This window comes from Bicyclus anynana, chromosome 13, assembly GCF_947172395.1.
Source record: "Bicyclus anynana chromosome 13, ilBicAnyn1.1, whole genome shotgun sequence".
NCBI classification, from domain to species: Eukaryota; Metazoa; Arthropoda; class Insecta; order Lepidoptera; family Nymphalidae; genus Bicyclus; species Bicyclus anynana.
This window is the reverse complement of record NC_069095.1, coordinates 4,829,408-4,853,075: the sequence shown is the minus strand read 5'-3', so window position 1 is coordinate 4,853,075 and position 23,668 is coordinate 4,829,408. Positions and strand designations below refer to the sequence as shown.

At 33.8% G+C, this 23,668-nt stretch overlaps 3 protein-coding genes across 3 annotated transcripts; 1 reads left to right on the top strand and 2 right to left on the bottom strand.

The window, feature by feature from the left end:
- Positions 1 to 406: 406 nt before the first annotated feature.
- LOC112046298 (60S ribosomal protein L18a) lies at positions 407 to 6,501 on the bottom strand. The gene is made up of 4 exons (XM_024082908.2): positions 6,345 to 6,501; positions 5,394 to 5,570; positions 1,462 to 1,641; positions 407 to 603 (listed from the first exon to the last, which is right to left on the bottom strand). The coding sequence occupies exons 1-4, from the start codon at positions 6,360 to 6,362 to the stop codon at positions 445 to 447; spliced, it is 534 nt and encodes a 177-aa protein (XP_023938676.1). The 5' UTR covers positions 6,363 to 6,501; the 3' UTR covers positions 407 to 444.
- Positions 6,502 to 7,552: 1,051 nt separating this feature from the next.
- LOC112046309 (aarF domain-containing kinase 1) lies at positions 7,553 to 16,440 on the top strand. Its single transcript, XM_024082919.2, has 6 exons — positions 7,553 to 8,131; positions 8,511 to 8,921; positions 9,979 to 10,152; positions 11,497 to 11,697; positions 13,124 to 13,330; positions 14,846 to 16,440. The coding sequence occupies exons 1-6, from the start codon at positions 7,700 to 7,702 to the stop codon at positions 14,963 to 14,965; spliced, it is 1,545 nt and encodes a 514-aa protein (XP_023938687.1). The 5' UTR covers positions 7,553 to 7,699; the 3' UTR covers positions 14,966 to 16,440.
- On the bottom strand, positions 16,423 to 23,420 carry LOC112057924 (uncharacterized). Its single transcript, XM_052885132.1, has 4 exons — positions 23,370 to 23,420; positions 22,472 to 22,730; positions 21,396 to 21,536; positions 16,423 to 16,737 (listed from the first exon to the last, which is right to left on the bottom strand). Exons 1-4 carry the CDS (start codon positions 23,418 to 23,420, stop codon positions 16,484 to 16,486), a joined length of 705 nt encoding a protein of 234 aa, XP_052741092.1. The 3' UTR covers positions 16,423 to 16,483.
- Positions 23,421 to 23,668: the final 248 nt, after the last annotated feature.

Sequence of the window (23,668 nt, the reverse complement as noted above, 5' to 3'; positions counted from 1 at the left end):
CTTATGTAGGTAGTAGGTACATAAGATATTTCTAACTTTTGGTCGCACGCTTAACCCGCTTTACACTTCCTGAATACATTCGATATTGTAAACTATATTTAGGCATTAAAAAACATTTGTTGTTTAATAAGCGGCTAAATTAAGTTAAATAATTAAATTAGGTCAATTTTCCACATTTGTCCGCCTCAGTCTTGATGCCCAATCTCTAGTATTAAAATATATCATAGTTTGTTTGGCTTTTTTCATAGTCAGTTTTTCATGATTTTTATTTCCGGAAGGCACTTGATTATGTGAGATTGTGGATTATTACAAATTTTTGTTTTCACAGATAGGGTTTCCCCCATAACTCAGGGGCCTCGTAACATTGATACGGTAGCTAACCAGCGGATGTAAAAAACAAAATACAGCATTTTTATGTGTTTTTTATTGTGTCATACAAATAAATTACAAGAAGTATGTGCTGGGCCTCTTGTACGCGAACGTGTTGAGTCTCTTGTAGTGGTGCACGCGCTTGGGCAGCGGGAACTTGATGCCGCTGTTGTGGAACTGCTTCACCTGCGGCCGGCGGCACGCGGCTGCCTTGATTATCTCCACTTTGATGATCTGGAATCAAATGATAAATCAATCAATTTATTTATTTACTAGCGGACGCCCGCGACTTCGTCCGCGTGAAAGTAGATGTAAACTTTTAACATCCCCTACCCTGCCCTACCCTACTCCTACCCTAACCTACCCTCCCTACCCCTACCCATTAAGGCTGCACACGCGACAGAAGCTTAAAAAATGGAGTAGCTTTTCCCGTTTTCCCAACATTTCCCTTCACTGCTCTGCTCCTATTGATCGTAGCGTGATGAAAAGTATACTATAACCTGCCCAGGAGTTTGAAGAATAAATGTACCAAGTTTCATTAAAATCCGTCGAGTAGTTTTTGTTTCTATAACGAACATACAGGCAGACAGACAGACAAAAATTTTACTGTTTGCATTTTTGGCATCAGTATCGATCACTAATCATATGATAGTTATTTTGAAAATATGTTTCATGTACAGAATTGACCTCTCTACAGATTTATTATAAGTATAGATTAGTATTTGACTAGTTAGGATAGATTTCACCCGCATAGTTCTCGGTCTCGTTGGAATCCTACTAATATTATAAACACGAAAGTTTGTATGGATGTTTGTTACTCTTTAACGCTGCTACTACTGAAGCGATTTGGCTGAAATTTGGAGTGGAAATACATTTTACTCTGGATTAACACATACGCTACTTTTCATCCCGGAAAAATCCATGGTCCCCGCAGGATTTGTAAAAAACTGAATTCCATGTGGACGAAATCGCGGGCATCCGCTGGTAAGCAATAAGACCACCTTTGCACATACTATGTTTTCTTCTATTTTCTTTATTCATTGTTTTTTCTTTTGTACAATAAAATATATATTATATAAATAAATAAAATACCTGAATGGAGTGCGCCCGCGCCCTGTGTCTCGCGCCCATGTCGCGGTAGCACTGTGTGACGGCGCCGCCCACGCTCAGGTCGCGGTACTCGCGGTACATGTTGTGCACGCCCGAGCGAGACTCGTAGCGCAGCCAGATGCCGAAGTTCTTGATCTTTACCGGGCTCTTCTCGGGGATTTCCTGCAATGTACAATATTAAACCTTTAAAATCATGGAATTTCTAAAAATATTTGCCATTTGTTTTAAAAATAAAAAAAAATCTTAATACTAAATTAAAAAACTTCTCAGAGGGAAATATAGGAGGCTATACCATTTTTTTCCTTACATGGCAAAAAAGGTAAACAAAGATCCGTCGTCACGACATTCACATATTTCTCACAAACCGTCCGTTTAAACTAAATCATTTATATACACATCACTTCATTTAACGCGCACACCGCGAATTACATAAAAACTGCTTGTAATTAACTATTATATCACATTTATTTCACTAAAAACGAAATCACAACAAGTTTTATTTCTACAGATTAACGAAAATGTTGCGAATTTGACATTTCGTAATGCTAGATTGTCTATGAATTGAAGAGACGGGAAAGATACATGAAATTATAACTTGTCGATAATTATGTACATATTTTTTAATTTTAATATTTATGTCCTTTGTGGCTTATAAATAAAATAAATGTGTATCTTTATTAACACAGCACCAAAGAATATATTATACTCCATGGAGAAGAAGTAAATCTACATACATGAAAACGTTGGACATAGCAGCGACATTATTTCCGCATACGAATATTTTTTCATAAAGTCAGTGGCAATTTTAAATGGAGATTTTTGATTTTAAAATAGTTGAAGGACCTAATTGAGAAAAAACAAATAATAATTAAAAAAAATATATACAACCGACTTCAAAATATTAACGTACCCACGAAATTAAAAAAGGGAAAAATAATATCATTATATTTTCTGCCAAGCCAGTGTATTCAATCTATTAATTCAAGGTGTACCCTATCGTAAAGATTTTTGTTTCTCAGACATTATTTTTGTCTGTCATGTGTTTTTTCAGTAACGACCTTAGTCAACATCAGACGGGCTTGGCAGCGACTTCAAAATGATCAATAAGTAGAAAATATAATAATGTTATCTTTCCCTTATTAGTTTCGTGGGTACATTAACATTTTGAAGTCGGTTGTATTTTTTCATAATATTTTTTTTTTATATTTTTAATATACCTAATAAATAAATCAATCCATATGAAATTCAACCTAAAATCCACCCATCTGAAAGTCGGAATTTTCGGTTAGTTATATTATTGTTAGTCATACACTACTCAGCAATCAGTAATAATATAACAACCAAACAACAAATAAATAACAAGACTAACAATTGCAAACGAAACAAATAAGTAATGATGATATGGAACAAACATTGACACGACCTCACTGTGAGCATGGAAGCGACAATGTGGCACTTTTTGCTCGCAGTAAACTCATCCTAAACCAAACTTAACCGATCGCGGCGCGAGTGCTCCCGAATGTTTGTAATTATATAGCACGATCAAAAATTATTAAAAAACCGATAAACCGATTCTTCAACCACTTGCAATCAGAAAAATAAATAAAAGATTTGAAATACTAATGGAAAAAAATTTATTACTTTTGTTTCGCAACATGGTGAGATTTTTATTTTTCTGGTATACGTAAATCGTGATAGTCAGAGTTATTAGGATATTATATAAAGAAGTTTGAGAGATAGTGATGTACAAGGGGCCGAAACTTTAGTACAAAGGTTTTTGAATATATGACATTATGCGGTAATAAATTTAGTAGGTTCTAGAGCTAGAAAAATGTTACGAATTATAATTAGAGACAGACAGTAAGTGTACATTAATTCCAATTATGTTCTACATAGTCATTTGGACTAGTGGTGTATAACCAAGGTAAAAAAAGAAAGAAATAATAATCTTTAATTCAATAGAAAAATATTTTTGTCGCTTTTTTGTTTTTCTCAATTGTTTTCTTCAACAATTTAAAAATTAAAAATTTCCATTATAAATTGCCACTGACTTTATTTCAAAAATATTCGTATGCGGAACTAATGTCGCTACTATATCCAACAAAATGAAATGAAATGTTAATGTTTTTTAACTTTTGTATCTTTTGTATCTTTTGTAATTTTTAAAAATGTAAACTGTAAAATTTTTGTAATTTATGTACTTGGAAATAAAGGCTATATTATTATTATTATTACTATATCCAACATTTTCATGTATTTCATGATTCACTTCTTAGACTCCTTGGTGTATATATTCTTAAAATGATATTTAATTTCCTAAAATGCACACAACTGAAAAGTTGGAAAACGAAACGAATATGGAACGTATTCGTTTTTTAAGATGACGTATAGTAACGGATATTTTAGTTTAGTTATTTCAGATATAACGATACCTACTTGATATCGTTACGATGCCCGCGGTTAACTTCTCAACCCTACTGATTGTCTTTGGTTCATAGTCAGCCATTATTGTTGTTTAAAATTGACATCTAAGAAAATTTCAAGTATACCTATATTTCCCTCTAAGATATTGGCAGGGACCAGTCTATTGGGACAATGGTCTATTTGACGCCATACATGGAAATATCAAATCAAAATCAAGCAAGACAATCTTAACAATTTAAAAACTTGCTGTCATTAGGCAGTCTGTATTTTCTCAACAATAAATTACTAGTATATTGCACAACTACCTGTCACCACGCGGTTTCACCAGCATGTTTCCCATTCCCGTGATGAGGAGAGATTGGACTAATCCCTTTCATTCTGAGAGGAGATTCGAGGTCAGCAGTAAGCCGAATATGGGTTGATAATGATGATGATATAGCACAATTCTTAAACACCTACCAGGCTTTTGTGGAATTCAGATATGGGTTACCACTAGCACATCCAACATATTAGTCAGTTAAAGAGCCTAGGATAAAATATTGAGAACAATCGCTAATGCAGCCTGGTATTCATGCAACATTGAAATATGATGTGTGTGCAGGTAGTATTCTAACACAATAGGTAAGAATTGAACCTTTAATTTCTTGAATAATTATAACCTGAACCCCAGTGTCAACCAATGGTAACAAAGTTGTCCCGGTTTCGTGTCTTTCCAATAAAAGTGATAGCAGTATTTCCAGTAGCAATAAACTCAAAGCAGAGCCCAAGACTTGTGACCCAGTGTCTAGCATTAAGAAGCTTCTTCAAATCTATACAACAGCCTTTCTTGATGAGTACTGTTTACCAACAAAGAAATTAGAAATGACAGTAGATAACGCATGTCACTTCATAAAATATTTATTTAAAATTATATAATGTTTGTTTATAAAATGTTACCTAAAATATATTAACCATATCTAATTGTTGTAAGCTTATTAATCAAATTTATTTTTAATAGTTATAGTTATTATTAGGTGTGAAATGACTACTGATTTATACCCTCATATTTAACTTGTTTGTTGGTAAACAGTACTCATCAAGAAAGGCCTATATATATATATATATATATATATATATGTATATAGTTAAACCTCCCCTCTGCTTGCAATGTTCTGCCCAGCCAAATTTGGTATGACCCTACTAGAGCAACTTAAGAATTATAAGAATGCAATTAATGCTTTTAAGAAATTAAATATCACTTCTCAAATGGTGAAGGAAAAACATTGTGAGGAAACCTACACACCAGAGAATTTTCTCAATTCTCTGCATGTGTAAAGTCTGCCAAACCGCATCGGGCCAGCGTGGTGGACTATTGGCCTAACCCCTCTCATTCTGAGAGGACTCTGAGAGACTCTAGGTAACTAGGAACAGTGAGTGATATGGATTGATAATAAATAAAAGAATAAATGCTTTTATACTAAGATTATCATTAGAAAAATAGTTATACAAACCTTAATAGATACTATTTCTCCGGTGGTCTTTTTAAACTTCTTCAGTTGCCGCAAGAAGTACCAAAATCGGGACTTGGCCACAATGGGGTCTGGAGAGAAGATCCTCATTTTGTATAGCGGAGGCTTTGGTTCACTGTCCGAGGGGAGCTTGCGCCCGATGACCTCGTATTCCCTCAACTGAAAGGCAAAAATTAAGTATAAGCAATTTTTATTTTTTTTCTTAAGTACTTTCTGCAACATGGCAATCAGCTCATAGGCAATAAATAAGCCATTCATGTATCTGATATCACCATATCATTCAAGGATTTCTTCGAGAGCTAGTTTGCTGCAGATTCCCTGTCAGCAGCTCCCCCTTTGGCTTACTTTTATGTACATCTGTTCCACAGGTCGGGAATGCTGTGTATTTGTAGCCGAGCATAACGGAGTCCACCCTCGCAAGCTCATTTTTGTGAACTGTCAGTCTCTCCTGATACCTCAGGCTGCACTGGGATTTAAAAGCAATATAAATATATTAAATACTGCTACTTATGTATATTTATTATCCTTTAGGCCTTTATATTTTAGGAAACCCTACAAATAAAATCTAAGATCTTAACCTTTCATTTCGTTGTCTGTAAAATGCAACATGTTTACAACACAACATAACCTATAAAATAAGTTATGACAAATATTAACAGTTTCCATACTAAATTTTATTTGAAATTTGGTGGTAATATTAGTTATATAGACATTACTTGGTCACAACATCATTACACTTAACTTTTATTCACTAATTCATTATTGGTTTAGCCGCGACAACGTGTACCGATCACACAAGTTTTCACAACATAACTATTTTAGAATTTATAACCACTTTAATGTTTTAATTACATCCACAGTAATCATTGTTAAGTTTTTAACGTAAAGTTTCATGTTTTCTCGTTGTAAACCATTTTATTTTTTAAAACTTACCTCTCCTTTAGCCTTCATTTTGGAAGATTTTACGAAAAAGAACTGTCAGCCAACGGAAACGGAACTAAAAATACAAGATGGCAAGTGGCATTGGCATCTTGAATATTGCCATTACAAAAAATCCAAATCTATGTTAAACCAACAATAGACGAGGCAATTTTACGTACCGACACATCCGATTAGTGGGACCAAGAAAAGAAAAGAAAAGAAAGTAGTGTGGTGCAAGAAATTTATTTATTCCTGAAAAATACTAGTATTATAAGTCATTAAATTCATAATTTATTATCGTCCGGCTCTCTGTCAGCTACATGCTGTGTTCTATTAAGCGATTACAACCAAAGATTACAGTGTATTATTGGAAATAGATAGGTTACTCTAACTGTTCTTCGGAACGCCTGTGATAGCGCCATCTAGTAACTAGCTACGGTATTTTTAGTATAGCATCCATTATGTTATAAAAATAATAATGCATATTTTTCGTAAAGGAGAGAGATTTTTGATTTTGTAATAGTTGAAGAAACCAATTGAGAAAAACAAAACAAAAATACAAAAAGTTTTCCATTGATATCCCCCGGGCTCGAACTCATTAGTTCGTACCTTTGTTATGCATCACTAGGCCATATGACTATGTGAAACATCATTGAAATTAATGTACACTTACTGTCTTTCTTTAATAATCCCTTTGCTTTAGAAATACAAACACATTCTTCCTATTACGCGTCAAAATTAAAAGGATAAAAAATTCTTTATTTTTTGGTCGGTGTTTTTTTCCGTATTTACACCGTTTAAATCTCTAAAAACATCTTGGAATCTTAAATCTAGGATGTAGATGGCGCTGCTTCATAAAGATTTCACGTTCTTCTAAGTTTCCATGGCATGATTACAACCATCATGCTCAAAATCATAGTCTTTCACGTTTCATCTCAGACCAACTTGTCTGCTGGTTTCTTTGACTATTTAGAAATACTTACAAATGAAACGTTACTCCATCTTTTACGATTACAAAAATGAAACATCGATTCTATAGCAACAGTTTGTATAAACGAGTTAGATCATTGATTCTTGATCTTTGACAGAGGGGTAACGGTTTACGAGGCAGGTCCTTTCTTTTTAATGGTATAAGAGGACGTTGACGTCAAAGAGTAGAGTACAACTCGTGGTCTGGATAAGTCAAATCAATTCGTAATAATCTGTGAGTCAAATCAAATTGTTGTTGTCAGTTGTGACTTATGGACTATGGTTTATGTTGAATTTTGCTAGAACTTCATCTTTAGTTCAAGTTCAAAACTCTTAATTAGAAAAGTTTAAATAACATGTACCATTCTATTCCAAGATAAGGTAAAATCGATCTAATTATGATGTCAAGAAACATAAGTAGATTCATTAAATTTTCACTATTCAGTGGCGTGACTATTGGAAGTGGTGTTGTGGCTCTTAAATATCATGATGCTGATTCCTTAGCAATAGTAAGGCTTAGCAGAACTGCGTACACTGCTGTTGACATAGGCAGGACTTATCAGTCGATGCTGTATAGCAAGGAATGGGATAAAAGTTCCAAAGAATATTTGGCAGTCAAAAGTGAAGCTCACCAAATTGGGGCAGAGAAACTGCTTAAATTATGCAAAGCCAACAGAGGTGTGTACATAAAAGTTGGTCAGCATGTTGGTGCTCTAGACTATTTGCTGCCCAATGAGTATGTACAGACTATGCGTATTTTACACAAAGATGCTCCTAAGAATACTGTTGAAGAGTTGTACGCTGTTATAAAAGAGGATCTTAAACAAGATGTGAGTAAATGTTATGCACTGTGTTAAAATTTAGTGTGATAATATATGAAAAACATGTTACAGTATGTATTGCACAATTATTTCATAAGCAAATAATGTTAAGTGAAGTAGAAACTAGAACATTAAAAAGTTAACTTGTATATTGATAATGCAACTCAGTATTCATGATTTATTAAATTAGTAGTTATAACTCCTGTACATTAACTTGACACCTGGGTCACACACAAGCTGTATATAATAGTAATTAAAGAGTAGTAAAATAACTGTTGAGTTGCCTTGCTGGGTCAAGTTACTTGTAATAATTTACAGGCCTGCTTGGAATAAATTTATTTGAATATAAGTAATTTTATCTTAAATATAATTTTTTATTGTCCCACAGCCAAAGGAATTGTTTGATGAATTTGACCCTGAACCTTTAGGCACCGCTTCATTAGCACAAGTCCACAGAGCAAAGTTAAAAGACGGATCAGAAGTGGCTGTCAAAGTACAACATCATTTTGTGAGGAAAAATACTAGTTTTGACTTGAAATGGATGGAGTTCATTATAAATGTTATGTCGAGGGTGTTTCCTGATTTTCAAATGCAGTGGCTCATCGAAGAGACGAAAAAGAATATTGCAAAAGAGTTGGACTTCTTGCAAGAAGGGAAAAACGCTGAGAGAGTTGCGGATTTGTTCAAAAACTACACTTGGCTTAAAGTGCCAAAAATTTTTTGGGAATACAGTACAGAGAGGGTTTTAGTGATGGAGTATGTCAATGGGGGTCAAGTCAATGATGTTAATTATATAGATGTAAGTTAACAGAATTTTTAAACTATTGAATTCATTACAATCAACTGTTACTTTTTTTGTTTGTTTTTTTTATATAGAATATTTAGTAGAACATGAGACTAGGTTTTATTCAGTTTTAGTAGTAGGTACATTTGTAAAAATGCTTGTTTTTAACTTTTTTGTGTTTTTTTAAATAGATTAGCTATTAGTGTGATAATATCAAGACAAAAAATTGGTGATTCTTAATAAAACAAGCAATAAAACTGATACAAAGCCTTCATTCAGTCCATATACTCGACACCAAAGGAGGTAGGATATAACAAAATAATAAAGCAACAAACCTCCTGGTAACATGCAGAATTGTAATCTGTACAGAATATGATCCTCAAATTATGCACACTCAATACTTTACAGCACCTGGTCTATATTAAAAATTAAAACTAAGCTATCCATCAATGTCCATAGATAAGTCATAGATAAATATGTCATTAGATTTTTAATTTTCGTTATCAAAGGTACCTTTTCCAAGGTTGAGCAATACCCATGAATTTAATTGTTTCATCTATTTTTAACTTCTATTTGTTTAATTATTGATAATGTAGGTTTTCATTGGTAAAAGAATGTTTTAATTCATTTCAGTATTTTCATAGTCTATTTGCTATAAACAAACAAACAGAAATACTTTCCATTAGGGTTATTTGTTTGTTTTGTTTCATAGTGTTGATGAGCTAAATATGAGATAATCATCCAGTAAAGGACAGTTGAGCAATTGACAACCTCAGTGGCGCAGTACTATGCACGGGATTTACAAGACAGTTCCTGGGTTCGATCCTCGGCTGGGCTGATTGAGGTTTTCTTAATTGGTCCAGCTCTGGCTGAACGATTTAGCGTTCCAGTACGATGTCGTGTAGAAACCGAATGGGGTGTGGATTTCAACCTTCTCCTGACAAGTTAGACCGCTTCCATCTTAGATTGCATCATCACTTACCATCAGTTGAGATTGTAGACAAGGGCTAAATTGTAAAGAATAATAAAAAAAAACGTTGGGTTATTTATAACTGATAACACATTGTTACAGAAACACAATATAAGCAGGCCTGACTTGTGTACAAAGTTGGGTGATCTGTATTCGCACATGATATTTGTGACCGGTTTTGTACACAGCGACCCACATCCTGGCAACATCCTGGTGAAAAAGAATCCCCAGGACAAAGATGTCACCGTGTATTTATTGGATCATGGTTTGTATGCAGTAAGTTGTGAAATCTATTAGAGCTTTATTAGGATTATTCATACTGTTGTAGACTGATGCCTATATTGAAATGTCACTTAAATCCTTTTCATCCTATTTTAATTTTTGTAATCATCTTACATAGTTATTTCAATGAAACAGTTGACTCATATCAAATTTAGTATACACAATATTAATTATATAAAGTATGAATCTCATCACAAATATGCCTACAGGTTAGTTAGCAGAAGGAGGAGTGTCTTTGAGTGGAGTCAAGGATTTAAAGTAACATTTCGCTTTGGGTATTATATTCATTTTAATAATTTAACTTCAGTTTCTTTATACACACAAACACTTTTGTACTGTCACTTACCACTTTAAGCATTTATGGTTTCGCTCATATTAGTTATTGCAATTATTGGAATATGTCTATACAAGATTCATCAAAGCATGTAAATAATTTCACTTATTGTTGCATAGTTTAAAGTGTGCAAAATAGAATAACTTGGATGTTGATTATTTTAGTAGAAAGCTGATTTTAGGTAGCAAGTTTTTAGGTTGTACCTACAGAATATTATGTTAAACCATATGTTAACATCTTAAGTGCTTGTTCACATTGACTGGCAGACGCGGTCGCGAAACATAAAACAGTCATCATAGTATGCATGTATATGTATATGTAGGGATACGATCTTCCGGACACGGCCAAAAATTTTCCAAGAGATACGACTATATTTACGAACGTGCATAGGCAAAAATTTAAGAAATATTTTTTGTGACAGCCTGTATAGTGTCGCAGTAGCACACAATAATTATGTTGTTTATTTTACTACCCGCTAATGATTGTTCTGTTTTTTTTTTCTTTTCTCTTTTTGTTTGTTATTTAATTTTGTTAATATTGTTTAAATCATAATAACCAGTGCACAGTAAAACCAACTGTGGTTTTTGTTGCATCATGGTTAGGCTTAATTTTAATACATATTTTGTACAATAATAAATAAATAAAATGTATGTATATTCAAGTATTTGAGTGTGTTCACATTGAATCAAACTAGCGACTCTCAATTAACTCGCGACGTTAGATAAATTCACGCACTTTTACCCTCAGAACCAAATCAATTACGAAATTCACCATGCCATTCTATAAAATTTTTGTCATATCTTTATTATTGTATATAGGACACGAGCTCGCTTAGTACACCGCGCCCGCGTCCGCGTGTGGTACGTGAACAAGCACTAACACAGGAGGGAAAGTGACAATTTTTGACCTACCAGCTTTTTCACCTGTTTGTAGAAGAAAAATTTAATATTGGTTGTAAATGTTTGATGTATGAGATTTTGTATTTAGACTTTATTTATTTCTAGCAACTAACAGACAAATTCCGGTACCACTATTCAAAGCTATGGCTTTCAATAATATCGAGAAATAAAGACCAAATGAGGGTACATGCTGAAGAATTGGGGATAGAAGGAAATCTGTATGGATTATTTGCTTGCATGGTCACTGGCAGGCCGTGGGATGCCATAATAAAAGGCATAGAAATAACCAAGCCATCATCAAAGGAGGTAAGTATTTGAAAAATCCTACTAATATTATAAACGCGAATGTTTTTATAGATGTTTGTTACTCTGTAACGCCGCAACTATTAAACCGATTTGGCCGTTTTTCAGCCTCTTTCTACAAACGCTATGTAACGCTTCGAAAATTAAAAAATGTATTTAAATTGCATTCACTATCGAAAGGTCACGTGACCAAGTTGTCGATCGGATCACTCATTCGCATACATTTTGTTAGTTTTCGAAGCGTTAGCGTTTGTAGAAAGAGAAAATAAGTGCCACATGGCTAAAGCCTATGTTCTATTCTGATTCTGATATTAGTGAGTTACTTTTAGAATATCTGTTTACTCTCAAAAATACATTTATCTTAAAAAAATAGTTTTGTACTTTTCTTTTATCAAAATAATAATAATAATTTATACAAAAATCTGCTCTTTAATATTGCTAAAAATATGACAAATGATTTCTGTATCATTGCATCCTACTACAAGTAAATTATATGTATTGTATTTGTTAATGATGTTCATTGTATTAAGTATAACTTATTAAGTATAGAATTTGTATAGTTGTGGTGACTTGCATTATTTATTTATGCTTCTTATTATGCTGCCTATTGACCCAATACTGAATGACATACAAATATCACATACTAGAGCGGACGCCTGCGACTTCGTCCGCCCTTAGACCTCTTTAATTCGGCCCTATCGAAAATCCGTTCTTAGTGGACACCTAATAACTATAGACTACTTCCCTACCACATTTCGTCTTTGTACGTCAAATGGTTTTCGAGATTTCGTGATGAATGAACCTTTCGCATTTATATATTAAGATTTGCAAGACAGTAGGCTAGACTACATTCAATTTAGTTGTTTTTTTTCCCCAATGTAAAGCCCAATATTTTACTAATACTTTTTATTGTACAAGGGGGAAAAGAAAAGCACCTAAACTTCACAATACCCTAGGAAGAAATTGTAGTTCTGAGTTCTACTCAATTTTATGCATTAATTTATTTTTATTTTATTGTCTGATATCATTTTTCAAGAAGGTTTTTTTTCAGATGTGTGATTTTTTTTGATAGCTTTCTAATATTATCCATTTTTTGATTTATATCTACTACATTATCAGCGAGTAATTTAATTATAGTAGTTATAAGAGCTGATGATATTTCGTAGAGTCGATGGACGTTGGGGTCCCAAAGTGCTGGAATGGCGACCAACAGGTGGACTGACGACATCAAGCGAGTCGCAGGGATTGGGTTTGGAAGTCCCTACAAAAGGCCTATGTCCTGCTGTGGACGTCCATCGGCTGATATGATGATGATGAATTTAATTATTTTCGATTTTCGGGGCCGACACAAATCCACAAATCTAAATATTAGAAACATTGGTCCTAACTTACTTGAGTTGTAGGTACATTTAATTTTCTTTTTTCTCAGAAAACAGTTTTTCAAAACGAATTACCAAATTTTTTGCACCACGTCACCCAATGTTTGGAACATGTGGACAGACAGGCGTTGTTGGTACTGAAGACTAACGATCTGATACGCAGCATAGAGTACTCTCTCGGCATGCAGGAGAGGATGTGCGGTTTCATGGTGATGACCAAATGTTGTACGGAGAGTGTATACAAACTTGAATATAAGGTAAGTGATTTTTGTGGTTCCTACCCCCATATTTAATTAGTCCTGGGTTAGCCAAAAAGCTTTTTAAGCAGAATTGCTCGGCACTAAAGACGACCGAGAAAAAAAGCAATTTCAAAATCCGTGGGTTTTTTGAATTTTTTTTTGTAGTTTCCTTAAAAAGATGCACACAGATGATCCCTAGATCTGGTTAGTAACTTTTTATAAACGACCCTCCTCCCAACTTGTATCTTGGAGGGTAATGGGTTATTGGTTATATTAAAAATATATCAAACATTTACCATCAGTTGAGTAATTCAAGACGATTTATTTGACATTGTAATAAGCTTTAATTTTATGTTCATGGCTTATTTTGCAAAAAATAATTTATTACGCAGTTTAAATTAATGTATTAATGGTTTTTTATTGGATAAAATATCAATAAAATATCAATCTAATTAAAAAAATAACCATATTTGGCACATTTTCAGCAGAATGATTTTTTAAAATTTTAAAATTTTGTTTTTGTAAATATGTTTTTGTACATGATAATATAATAGGTAGGTGAGATTAATATGCTTGCGTTTTTGGTACGAGGAAATAAATGCATGACGTACAGAATATAAGGAAGTCGAGTGATGTACTCGCATTGAATACATATTATAGTTAATTATATTTATTTATTATAATATATAAGTGAGCATGAATAACCGCGACCTTGTTCGTCTGAATTATGTTTTTAACTGAGTCCAAAAAGAAGTTCTTTATTCAATTTATTTGATCAGTATGTATGCCTGCGATTATGTCGAAAACTGTAGATTCGATTTGAATTGGGTTTTCATTATTTAAATCCATATATTTATTTGTTATATTTTCATCGAAAATATGATTCCCACCCGCAATGGCACATAGCACACAACAAACACAGGTGGGTATTTTTTTGTGTTATCACCATTTCAAATATACACCGTACCAGTTTTACCGTTTGTAAGTCGCCCCGACGTTTATTAGTCCAATACAAGAACTCCTTTAACAATATTTAAAATGACCTCAAGCAATTTCACACGCTAGCGAAAAAAAAAATCTAATCCATGAAAAAATATTTATACCTACATCCTGTTTAATTCTGTTTCGAAAGTATGAAGTCATTGAATTTTGGCCTAGTTTAGGCTAAAGTGACCGACGAGCCGTATAGCGGCATCGCGGGGAATAGGTAGGTGTTTGAAAATACAGGATGTTTTAAAATAATTGATTTTTGAAATTTGTTATAATCGTAACTCCTTGAATGTACTTTGTTTTGATAATAACACTAATGGATAATATACATTGGGTACATTATGTGGGATTTCGCTTTAAGACGAAGAAAACTTCACGGTGTATATAAAAAATGTATTGTAAAAGCTGTATATGTACCATTTCCAACATTAACATGTTAGATTGCATTGTTATGTTAACATCATAAGATATCGCGCACAAACGCTAACAAGTCGTCAAATAAAAAAAACCGACTTTTTAAATGTTTTTTTTTACACATTTCAGAACGAGAGCTCAATGCTAAGAAGACAGTTTCTCAACACAAAATACATGTGGTCACTATTTGTGCTTTACATTTACGGGATATATTTGTCCATGCGAGTAAACTTTAACCTAAATAGCTAATATTAATAAGCACACCCAGGGCCGATATGCGGCCTTCAAAGTGAAGTGAACCTTATCACTACTATTTAAAGTTCACTTTGCTTTGAAGAAAATTGAGGTTTAAACCTTAATCAATGTTTATAAATATGGCTAATAGAGTTTAAAAATCAACACCATGTAAATTTAGTTAAATCGTTTTTTGTTATGTGTCAATATTATTAATGCTGACTGTACCTAGATTGTGTACGTGCTCCGATGTTAACCAAATATATTTATTAAGCTTGCGACGCTTTAAATATGTAATATACCTAATATCATGGTTAATGTATGTGTCATGTCATGTAAAAAGAACATTAAAACAACTAGTAACAAATTATTGACCGAGCAATTCTTGTAACCTGTTTTATTTTGAGAATGTTGTGAAAACTGTTAATAAGTTAAGCTCACAGCGTATGATATTAACTGTTAGTTGTCCTAAATATTTTGATATCACGTAAGCTCTCATTCGCACGAGAGTTTTTTTAACGGACGTTAAAAATGCGTTCAAATATAGTATGAAGTTAAATCCAACAACAACAATCCTACGTCCAAAATTGAAAATGCAACACTGCTCGAAAAAAAGGCGTCGTGTTTTAAAAACGCTGTCGTGTGAACATATACTTGGGAATGCATTTGTATTTGAACGCTTTTCTAACGTCTTTAAAAATCTCTCGTGCGAATGAGGGCTAAACAACTAACGTCTTATACACAGTGGCATGATGGCATATTGAGTACACAGTGCGTATGTGCTTGTTTTTCTGTGTGTCTAGATTTCCCACCAATGCAAAAAGTATATTTACGTTATTTTATATCTCAAGTTAAATATTTTATTACAGAGCAAAAGATAAAACTTATTAATTAATTCAACTGCGTATTTTAGACTTAATAATTTTCTTACGTGTATAGTTTTTCTCTGTCAGTGTTCTTTTTACGTGGCATGTGATAATGTAAAACGGATAGCCACTTTAGTTGTAATATATTATTTTTTTATAATGGTGGTGATGATAATTTATTATTGTTATCCCTAGATTTCAAACTTAAATATCAAAACCAGGGTTAAGTTATATTTTGATTATCGTGCAATTTAAAATGCAATAAAAAATATATCCTTTGAAATTAAGGACTTCCAAGTAAATCATCGAATTATATGATAATTTTTTTCCAGTTTGATTAGGCCAGTGCACAAATATCTCACAAATAAAAATACTGTACCAATTTTTTTTTTAGTTCTAATATTAATAGCAGATTTCCTAGTCAAACTCATGTGCTTACCTCAAATGTCTACCTATAGCACATTTTATACCAGTACATTAGCAGACATTTTATATTTTGTATACAATCGTAAAAAAAATCGAAATTAAGTAAATGACACGAAATTATTATAGTACCTAAAGGTATTTATTTATTGTAAAAAAATGTAATATTTGAAGAAAATAAAATTATTTTTAATAAAATAACTTGTTTTATTTATGGCAACACTGAATATAAAAACTAAAGAATTCATACGTGTATCCGATTTTCCAAATCTGACAGTTTGCTGCCTAACGTAGCTATATCACTCTGTATTTTCAGCAGAATGTTCACGAAGTTGTCTTTGCTCTTTCTTGCGTGGAGTTTGAAAAATATGGACGATGATGACATCTTGCATGATAGTTCGGAGTTCTTATACTCTGGAGGCTTTTTGGCATCTTGTTTTTCCATTGAACACTGTTTATTGAGCAACATGGAGTCGTACAGGTTTATGGTAGTGTGCGCTGAGAAGAAAATAATGTTTTTTTTATAGCTTTAGGTACAAAACCAATTTAATGTAAGTCGAAAACCATTGCCTTTATAAGAGCAACACTTCGTGTTCGTAGAAGAACCAAAGCCAGCATAGCTCAAAGAGTTGCGAAGCTGAAGTGGCAATGGGCGGGGCACATAGTTCGAAGAGCCAATGGACGTTGGGGTCTTAAAGTGCTGGAATGGCGAACCCGCACTAGAAAGCGCAGTGATGGTCGACTCCCCACCAGGTGGACTGACGACATCAAGCGAGTCGCAGGGATTTTCTGGAAGCAGGTAAACTCACGATTTTAGAGGCGCCCGGACTGTTACACTCAGGCCAAAACACCCTTCCAGAAAAGCCCTCTAAAGCCGAGGTCTTACCGTCGTCACAACTCTTCTGGTTCTGCCTTCGGGCCTCATCAGGCGCTGCGCTCGCCCAAAACCCCCTGTGACTTTAGCAGGTTTCAAGGGCTCAGATGCTCAACTGTCCAAGTATTTTGTTTTTTTACCTCATCTACCATACTAAAAGCTGATATGCTAAAGATGTGTAAAAACTTTAATGTCAAACATAAATCAAAGCTGTGTGCCAAAAATTTGGGTTGCCGCACCTCTGAAGATACTCCGATTTTTGTATCGGACCAACTTACTCCTAAAGGTGCTCGTCTTTACTTTCTTGCGCGTGAACTGGTGAAGGCGAAGACATACAAATTTTGTTGGACATCATATGGAAAAGTGTATGTAAGGAAGAATGAGAACTCTGCTATAATTACTATAAAAAATGAAGCTCAAATCTCACGCCTACTGCAAGAATCATGACTAGATGTAATTGTACTTAAGTTATTTCAATTGCTTATATTTTTTGTAAAAAGGATTATGTTACTAATTTCATTGCTTAACATATGTTCAACTAACACTCATTTTATGTTTTTGTGTACTATAGCACACACATATGTTCTTAACACACTTACCCGCTTTAACATAAAAATCAATTTACTCTTCATCACAATATTACACACCTACATAGAACCTACTTTCACTACTACACAATGTAGAGATATACTTCCTACTAAACGAATTTCGTATTACTACATACAAATGTATTTTGTAATGGTGAATAAATTCAGTCCTCTTAAACTACATTATGGATAATATGTCACTAACACAAACAGATCTAGACAATGCAGAAATATCTAAAGCAGTGCAATCTGACATCTGTGACCTTCCTAATCACACTAGTATTAAAAATCAGGACATTACTATAATAACGCAAAATATCAGAAGCGTCTACTCTAACTTCGATGACCTACAAGTGGTCTTATCACAACTAAATAGTGAGCCTAACGTTTTAATCTTAACAGAATGCTGGCTCAATAAGGATAAACCTTTACCACAACTTACAAATTATTCATCTTTCGTATCAACCTCTCATTTAAATCAATGTGATGGTGTAGTTATGTATATAAAGAATTCACTTAAGTTCAGTGTAACAGAAATCCAGCTTACTCATGCATCCTGCTTACAGTTAACTATAAATAACAACATTCTCATTTTAGGTATTTATCGCTCACCGTCAAATAACAATGCTGACTGCTTCATTCAGTCACTAAACTTACATCTAGAAAAAATTAAATCTTACAAAAATATTACCATAACAGGCGACATAAATATAAATATTATTTCAAAATCCTTAGAAAACACTAACGAACGCAATAACAGGATAAATTACCTGAATATGATTACTCATCATGGTCTGCTTCCTGGCCATTCGTTTCCAACCCGACAAGACAACTGTTTAGACCATATACTCCTAAAATTAGAAAAATCTAAACGTTCTGCGTTTATTGCCGTATTAAATACTACTATTACCGATCACCTTATGGTATTTTTATGTTTCTCAAATATTGATGACAGACGGTGCCCAAAAACGAAAACTATTACTGACTTTAATGAAGCATTGCATAATCTTGCTAATAAAAATCTATCTATCCTTCTTAGTTACAATAACCCTGAACTAATAATTGAAAAGTTAACAAATGAAATTAAGGATTCACTAGACAAAAACACTAGAACTATAGTACTACCTAAAAATAAACGCGTTATTAAGCCATGGATAACTCCAGGAATTTTGCGCTGCATTCGACATAGAAATAAATTACAAAAAAGTGTGCGTCACAACCCAACTGACGAAAATTTAAAAAATGTGTATAAAAGGTATCGTAATTTTTGCAATAACTTAATTAAAAAGCTTAAACGGAACTATGAAAAAGAGCAGTTAGCCAAGTCTAAAAATTATAGAGCTCTCTGGAAGAATATTAAAAATTTTACACACTTAAATAGCTCAAACAATAACGCTACCGAACTGTTGAAAACTAAGTCCTCTCCTACCGAATCAGTTAACTGTGTTAATTATTTTCTTGCCAGTATTGGAGAATCCTTGGCTAAAAATATTCTCCAAAATAACATGCAGCAACAATCTTCTACGCTAGTTACAACATCCTACACCCACTGTTCGTCTTTTGGACTGCTTGATACAGATATCGCAGAAGTTAGTGCAGTACTTATGAGCCTGAAGACGAGTAGCGCGTCGGGGTGGGATAACATTCCTACCGAATTCCTAAAACTTGCTAATAACTTAATAACTCCTCTTATTGTGCACTTTGCAAATCTATGTTTTAGTAAAGGTATTTTTCCCGCATACTTAAAAAAATCAGTCATAACACCTGTGCATAAGTGTGGTAATAGAGATGATGTGAGCAACTACAGACCGATTTCAGTACTCCCTGCTACTTCAAAAATTCTAGAAAAATTGATTAACAATCGACTACTAAGCTACCTAGAACAACGCGCTATACTATCAGAATCCCAATTTGGATTTAGGCGAGGAAAATCCACTGAAGATGCTGTAACAAATCTTACTACACTAATAATAAAAAAACTGGATACCAACAAGAAATGTCTTACAGTCTTCCTTGATCTGAAAAAGGCATTTGATACTGTCTCTGTCCCCATACTCTTGCATAAACTAGAATCTATCGGAATGAGAGATAAAACATTATCTTTGTTTCAGAGCTATTTAAGTGGTCGTACTCAAATGGTCAAGATTGATAAATACATCAGTAATGAATTAAATATCAATTACGGAGTTCCCCAGGGAAGCGTTCTTGGTCCTACTCTATTCTTGGTGTATATTAACGAACTTTGCAATCTCAAGATAAGAAATGGACATATTTTCTCGTACGCAGATGATACTGCAATTGTATTTACTGGAAACTCTTGGGAAGATGTCCGTTACCACGCTGAAAATGGGCTCAGAATTATTGCAAAGTGGCTTAATTCAAACCTCCTGACACTTAATACTAGTAAAACAAACTATATGTGCTTTTCTATCTGTGAACGTTCCCAACCAACCCCAAAATATGAAATAAAAATACATACATGTATAGGAGACAATCCCAGCTGTCATTGCGCGACTTTACAAAAGGTGTCCACCTTTAAATACCTTGGTGTTATACTAGATTACCGTTTGTCCTGGTATTCTCATATTGACCTAGTATCAAACAGAATTCGGAAACTTGGATGGATATTCAAAAACTTAAGGCACATTGCGTCTAAAAAAATTTTAATTACCGTTTATTTAGCATTAGCTCAATCAGTTATGTCCTATTGCATTACTGCCTGGGGTGGCGCATCTAAAACAAGATTTCTGGAACTAGAGCGTGCCCAGCGTTCTCTCCTAAAAGTCATGCTCTTCAAACCATATATGTTCCCTACTACACCATTATACTCTATTGCGGAATTACTCTCAGTCAGGAAGCTATATGTTTTAAATACTGTCCTTAGAAAGCACATATCCCTAACTTTTAAGCCTACTACTAAAAGAAATAGATATATCGTTGCAAAAACAGAACGCACCAGAACTGCTTTTGCTCGAAAGCAATATTTTTCACAATCAAGTTATTTGTATAACATAATTAACAGGAAACTGAATATATATCCTTTGAATTTATATACTTGCAAAAAAATATTAAAAGAATACTTATTAACACAAAATTATGAAGAAGTTGAATCTCTACTGAAGCCAATTACATAATACGAGTACAAGATTAACCTAACACACTCACGCACACACACACGCACACACATACACACACATACACACACACACATACACACACGCACACACACATGTTTTTATTAGTTTTATTTTTACCCACTATGATTAATTTAAAAATTGTATTACTGCTTGTTATGGAAGAGCGGAGTCTTCTGTCACAGGAGTTTACAACTCTTAAAAGAAGACTCTAGCCTTTTATTTTTTGTTACTGATTAATGTTACTGAAATAAACTATTTTTATTTTTTATTTTTTTTATTTTTTTTTTTTTTCAAAAATTGCTAAACTTATGTACAGTGCCCGCCACGAGATATTGTGTTTGTGAAGTTAGCAACAAATGACTGCGCAATGAATGCATAACGGTACAAATGGCGCGGGCGGGGAGTGTTCGCGTCAGTACGAATGCGCAGCTAACTTCACAAACTTATGGATCAGTGGCGAGAACTCTAAGTACTTAGGTATTTTTTTATTTGTACGAGTAATTACCCATTTGTAATGGTATAGGATTTAATCTCATAGCAGACGGAAAAAAATCTTACAGTTCTCCTTTTGGAAAGATTTCTTGTTGAAGTTATAGTCTTCCATCATGTTATTGTTTGATGCAATATGATCTTGCGATAACAAATTGTTTACAGTTTTGCTATCACCCATTGTCAACATGTTGTGTATTGAAGATAAACCTATAAATATAGAACTCTTTAGAAGAACTTTGTGTTAAATTAAACACAAGATTGTTTGCAGCGATAATTGCAAACTTAATATGAATTAGTATGTGGACTTTGAGTGAGCAAGAATCAAGCAATCTGTTTAGGTAGGTATTCGTATCATGCCAAATATTATATTCTCGCAGGTTTTTAATTATAATTACGTCATAAGTTCAGTACGTTATATTTTGAAGATAGGTCCCTCTCGCTAATAGTAGGACTAGTTGTTAGACGTAGTAACTTTTGGTGAACTACCCTCCTCCCAACTTGTATCATTAACGAGGTTATTAAAAGTTGTTACTAATCAGCTGTTTTTTTACTGTTGCTTAATTGATAAATAAACAAGTCAACAGCCACAATGTCCTACAAATTGCGTGGTAAGTACGTTTCTCTCGTTCCGACGCATCCGAATTTCTGAGTTAGCTACCAAAATCAAGAATTATCGTACCTAAAGAAGTTGAGCGTCTCATCAAGATGAAGCTACTCACGGAAAATTAACTTGATAGTAGTCACTTGTAAAGATCATTCATTTTGGGCCCTTTTTTGAAAGTGCCGGCCAACAAACAAAAATGACTAATGAATAACTTGCCATTTGAAGTAATAGCTAATATGGCATAAAAGTTGTAGGAGGGCACTGGACCAAGTTATACAGGTTCGACGATTCGTTATTTCCATTCATTGTGTCGATTTTAAGAAGTGCTCGCTAAGAAAAAAAACTGATAGTACGTATCGTTAGAACTAGCCATTTGGAGCAATAATTAGTATGGCACAAATGTTGTAGTATTGGTCTGAACCAAGTTATTAAGGTTCGATGACTCGTCACTATATATCAAAGTATAAGAAGATCCCAGACCAACCAAAAGGAAGGTAACCAACGATTTAGTATAAAAAAATCATTCAACGTAACTCACAATTCTGCTTCCCTGGCAGCCAAACTTCCATTATGTAAGGATGTTGTGGGTCATTGCCTTTACGGAGATCGGTAAGTGGTATTTCTTGATCCTTCTCAGTTTTTAGTATTATGATCTCTTCACAGTAATCTGGTAAGTTGAGGAGGTGCCACACCTTCTGTCGCAGTTGAAATATCGACGCCGAGGGTCTCAAGGCTATGTAGTGAAGCTTTTCGTCGATAACTTTCACGTAAACATGCAAAACACAATAAGAATATGCCTACATATAGTCTGCGCACAACCTGTAGTCCGCTCAAAAGTTACAAGGTCAACTGCGCAGGTTTAATAGCTTATCTTATAAGTTTTGCGACATTTACAGACCTACCCTCAACGATATTTTATACTACAGATAGTGCACGCACTAAATCGCATCAAAACTGAAGCGGACAAATGTGCATAATTGTCTTAATTCCATTTAGTCGCTTATTAAACAACAAAAGTTATTTAAACAAATAATACTCGTACCTAAATATTGTCTACAATGTCGAGTTGTGTTTTCGGGAAGTGTAAAAACTATATACCTACCTAAATATATAATGTAAGTCATCATTGTCAGTATCAGCTGATGGACATCTACGGATGGTCTATAGGCCTCTTGAATGGACTTCCTAACAAAAGGGTCTTGAGCCGCCAGTAGTTTGTTATTGGGTTTGATTCAACTCAAAATAATTGAATGTAGGTCTTCTTCATCATCATCATCAATCACAACCCATATATGGCTCACTGTTGCGCACAACTCTCCTCTCAGGATGAGAGGGGTTAGGCTAATAGTCCACCAATAGCATAAAAATAGTTTAGTATATGATTCATACAACTTACCACCCAGATCGTAGCGTTTTAATTTTAAAAAAGTTATTACATCCTTTTTGAATAATTTGGACGGCAATTTGAGAAGCTTTATAAGAGACATCGCATCTCACGACGAAGTCACAGTTAAATTATACGCATTGTTGTATAAACACGCCCACTGAAACGCCGGTAAATATTTTCCGGCGATTAGAGTTATCCTAACAATCTATTCAAAGGGAATTTATACATATTAAAATAATTAAACATTGTTTGATAAACTATCTACATGACAAGAAATGTCAGACAAATATACTTTAGTGACATAATATTTTATTACATCTCTAATAAGTAAACTTTTCATATTACCTA

Bases quoted from the DNA above. Each gene is read 5' to 3' on its own strand.
- LOC112046309 (XM_024082919.2), top strand. From the start codon at position 7,700: ATGATGTCAAGAAACATAAGTAGATTCATTAAATTTTCACTATTCAGT. The intron at 10,153-11,496 runs GTAAGTTGTGAA...ATTTATTTCTAG, and splicing joins TGGATCATGGTTTGTATGCA to CAACTAACAGACAAATTCCG. The intron at 13,331-14,845 runs GTAAGTGATTTT...TACACATTTCAG, and splicing joins TATACAAACTTGAATATAAG to AACGAGAGCTCAATGCTAAG.
- LOC112057924 (XM_052885132.1), bottom strand. From the start codon at position 23,420: ATGTCTCTTATAAAGCTTCTCAAATTGCCGTCCAAATTATTCAAAAAG. The intron at 21,537-22,471 runs GTGAGTTACGTT...CTATATTTATAG, and splicing joins GCTGCCAGGGAAGCAGAATT to GTTTATCTTCAATACACAAC. The intron at 16,738-21,395 runs GTAAGATTTTTT...TTTTCTTCTCAG, and splicing joins ATCTTTCCAAAAGGAGAACT to CGCACACTACCATAAACCTG.
- LOC112046298 (XM_024082908.2), bottom strand. The intron at 1,642-5,393 runs GTTTGTATAACT...TGTACATTGCAG, and splicing joins GAGAAATAGTATCTATTAAG to GAAATCCCCGAGAAGAGCCC. The intron at 604-1,461 runs GTATTTTATTTA...ATTTGATTCCAG, and splicing joins CGCGGGCGCACTCCATTCAG to ATCATCAAAGTGGAGATAAT.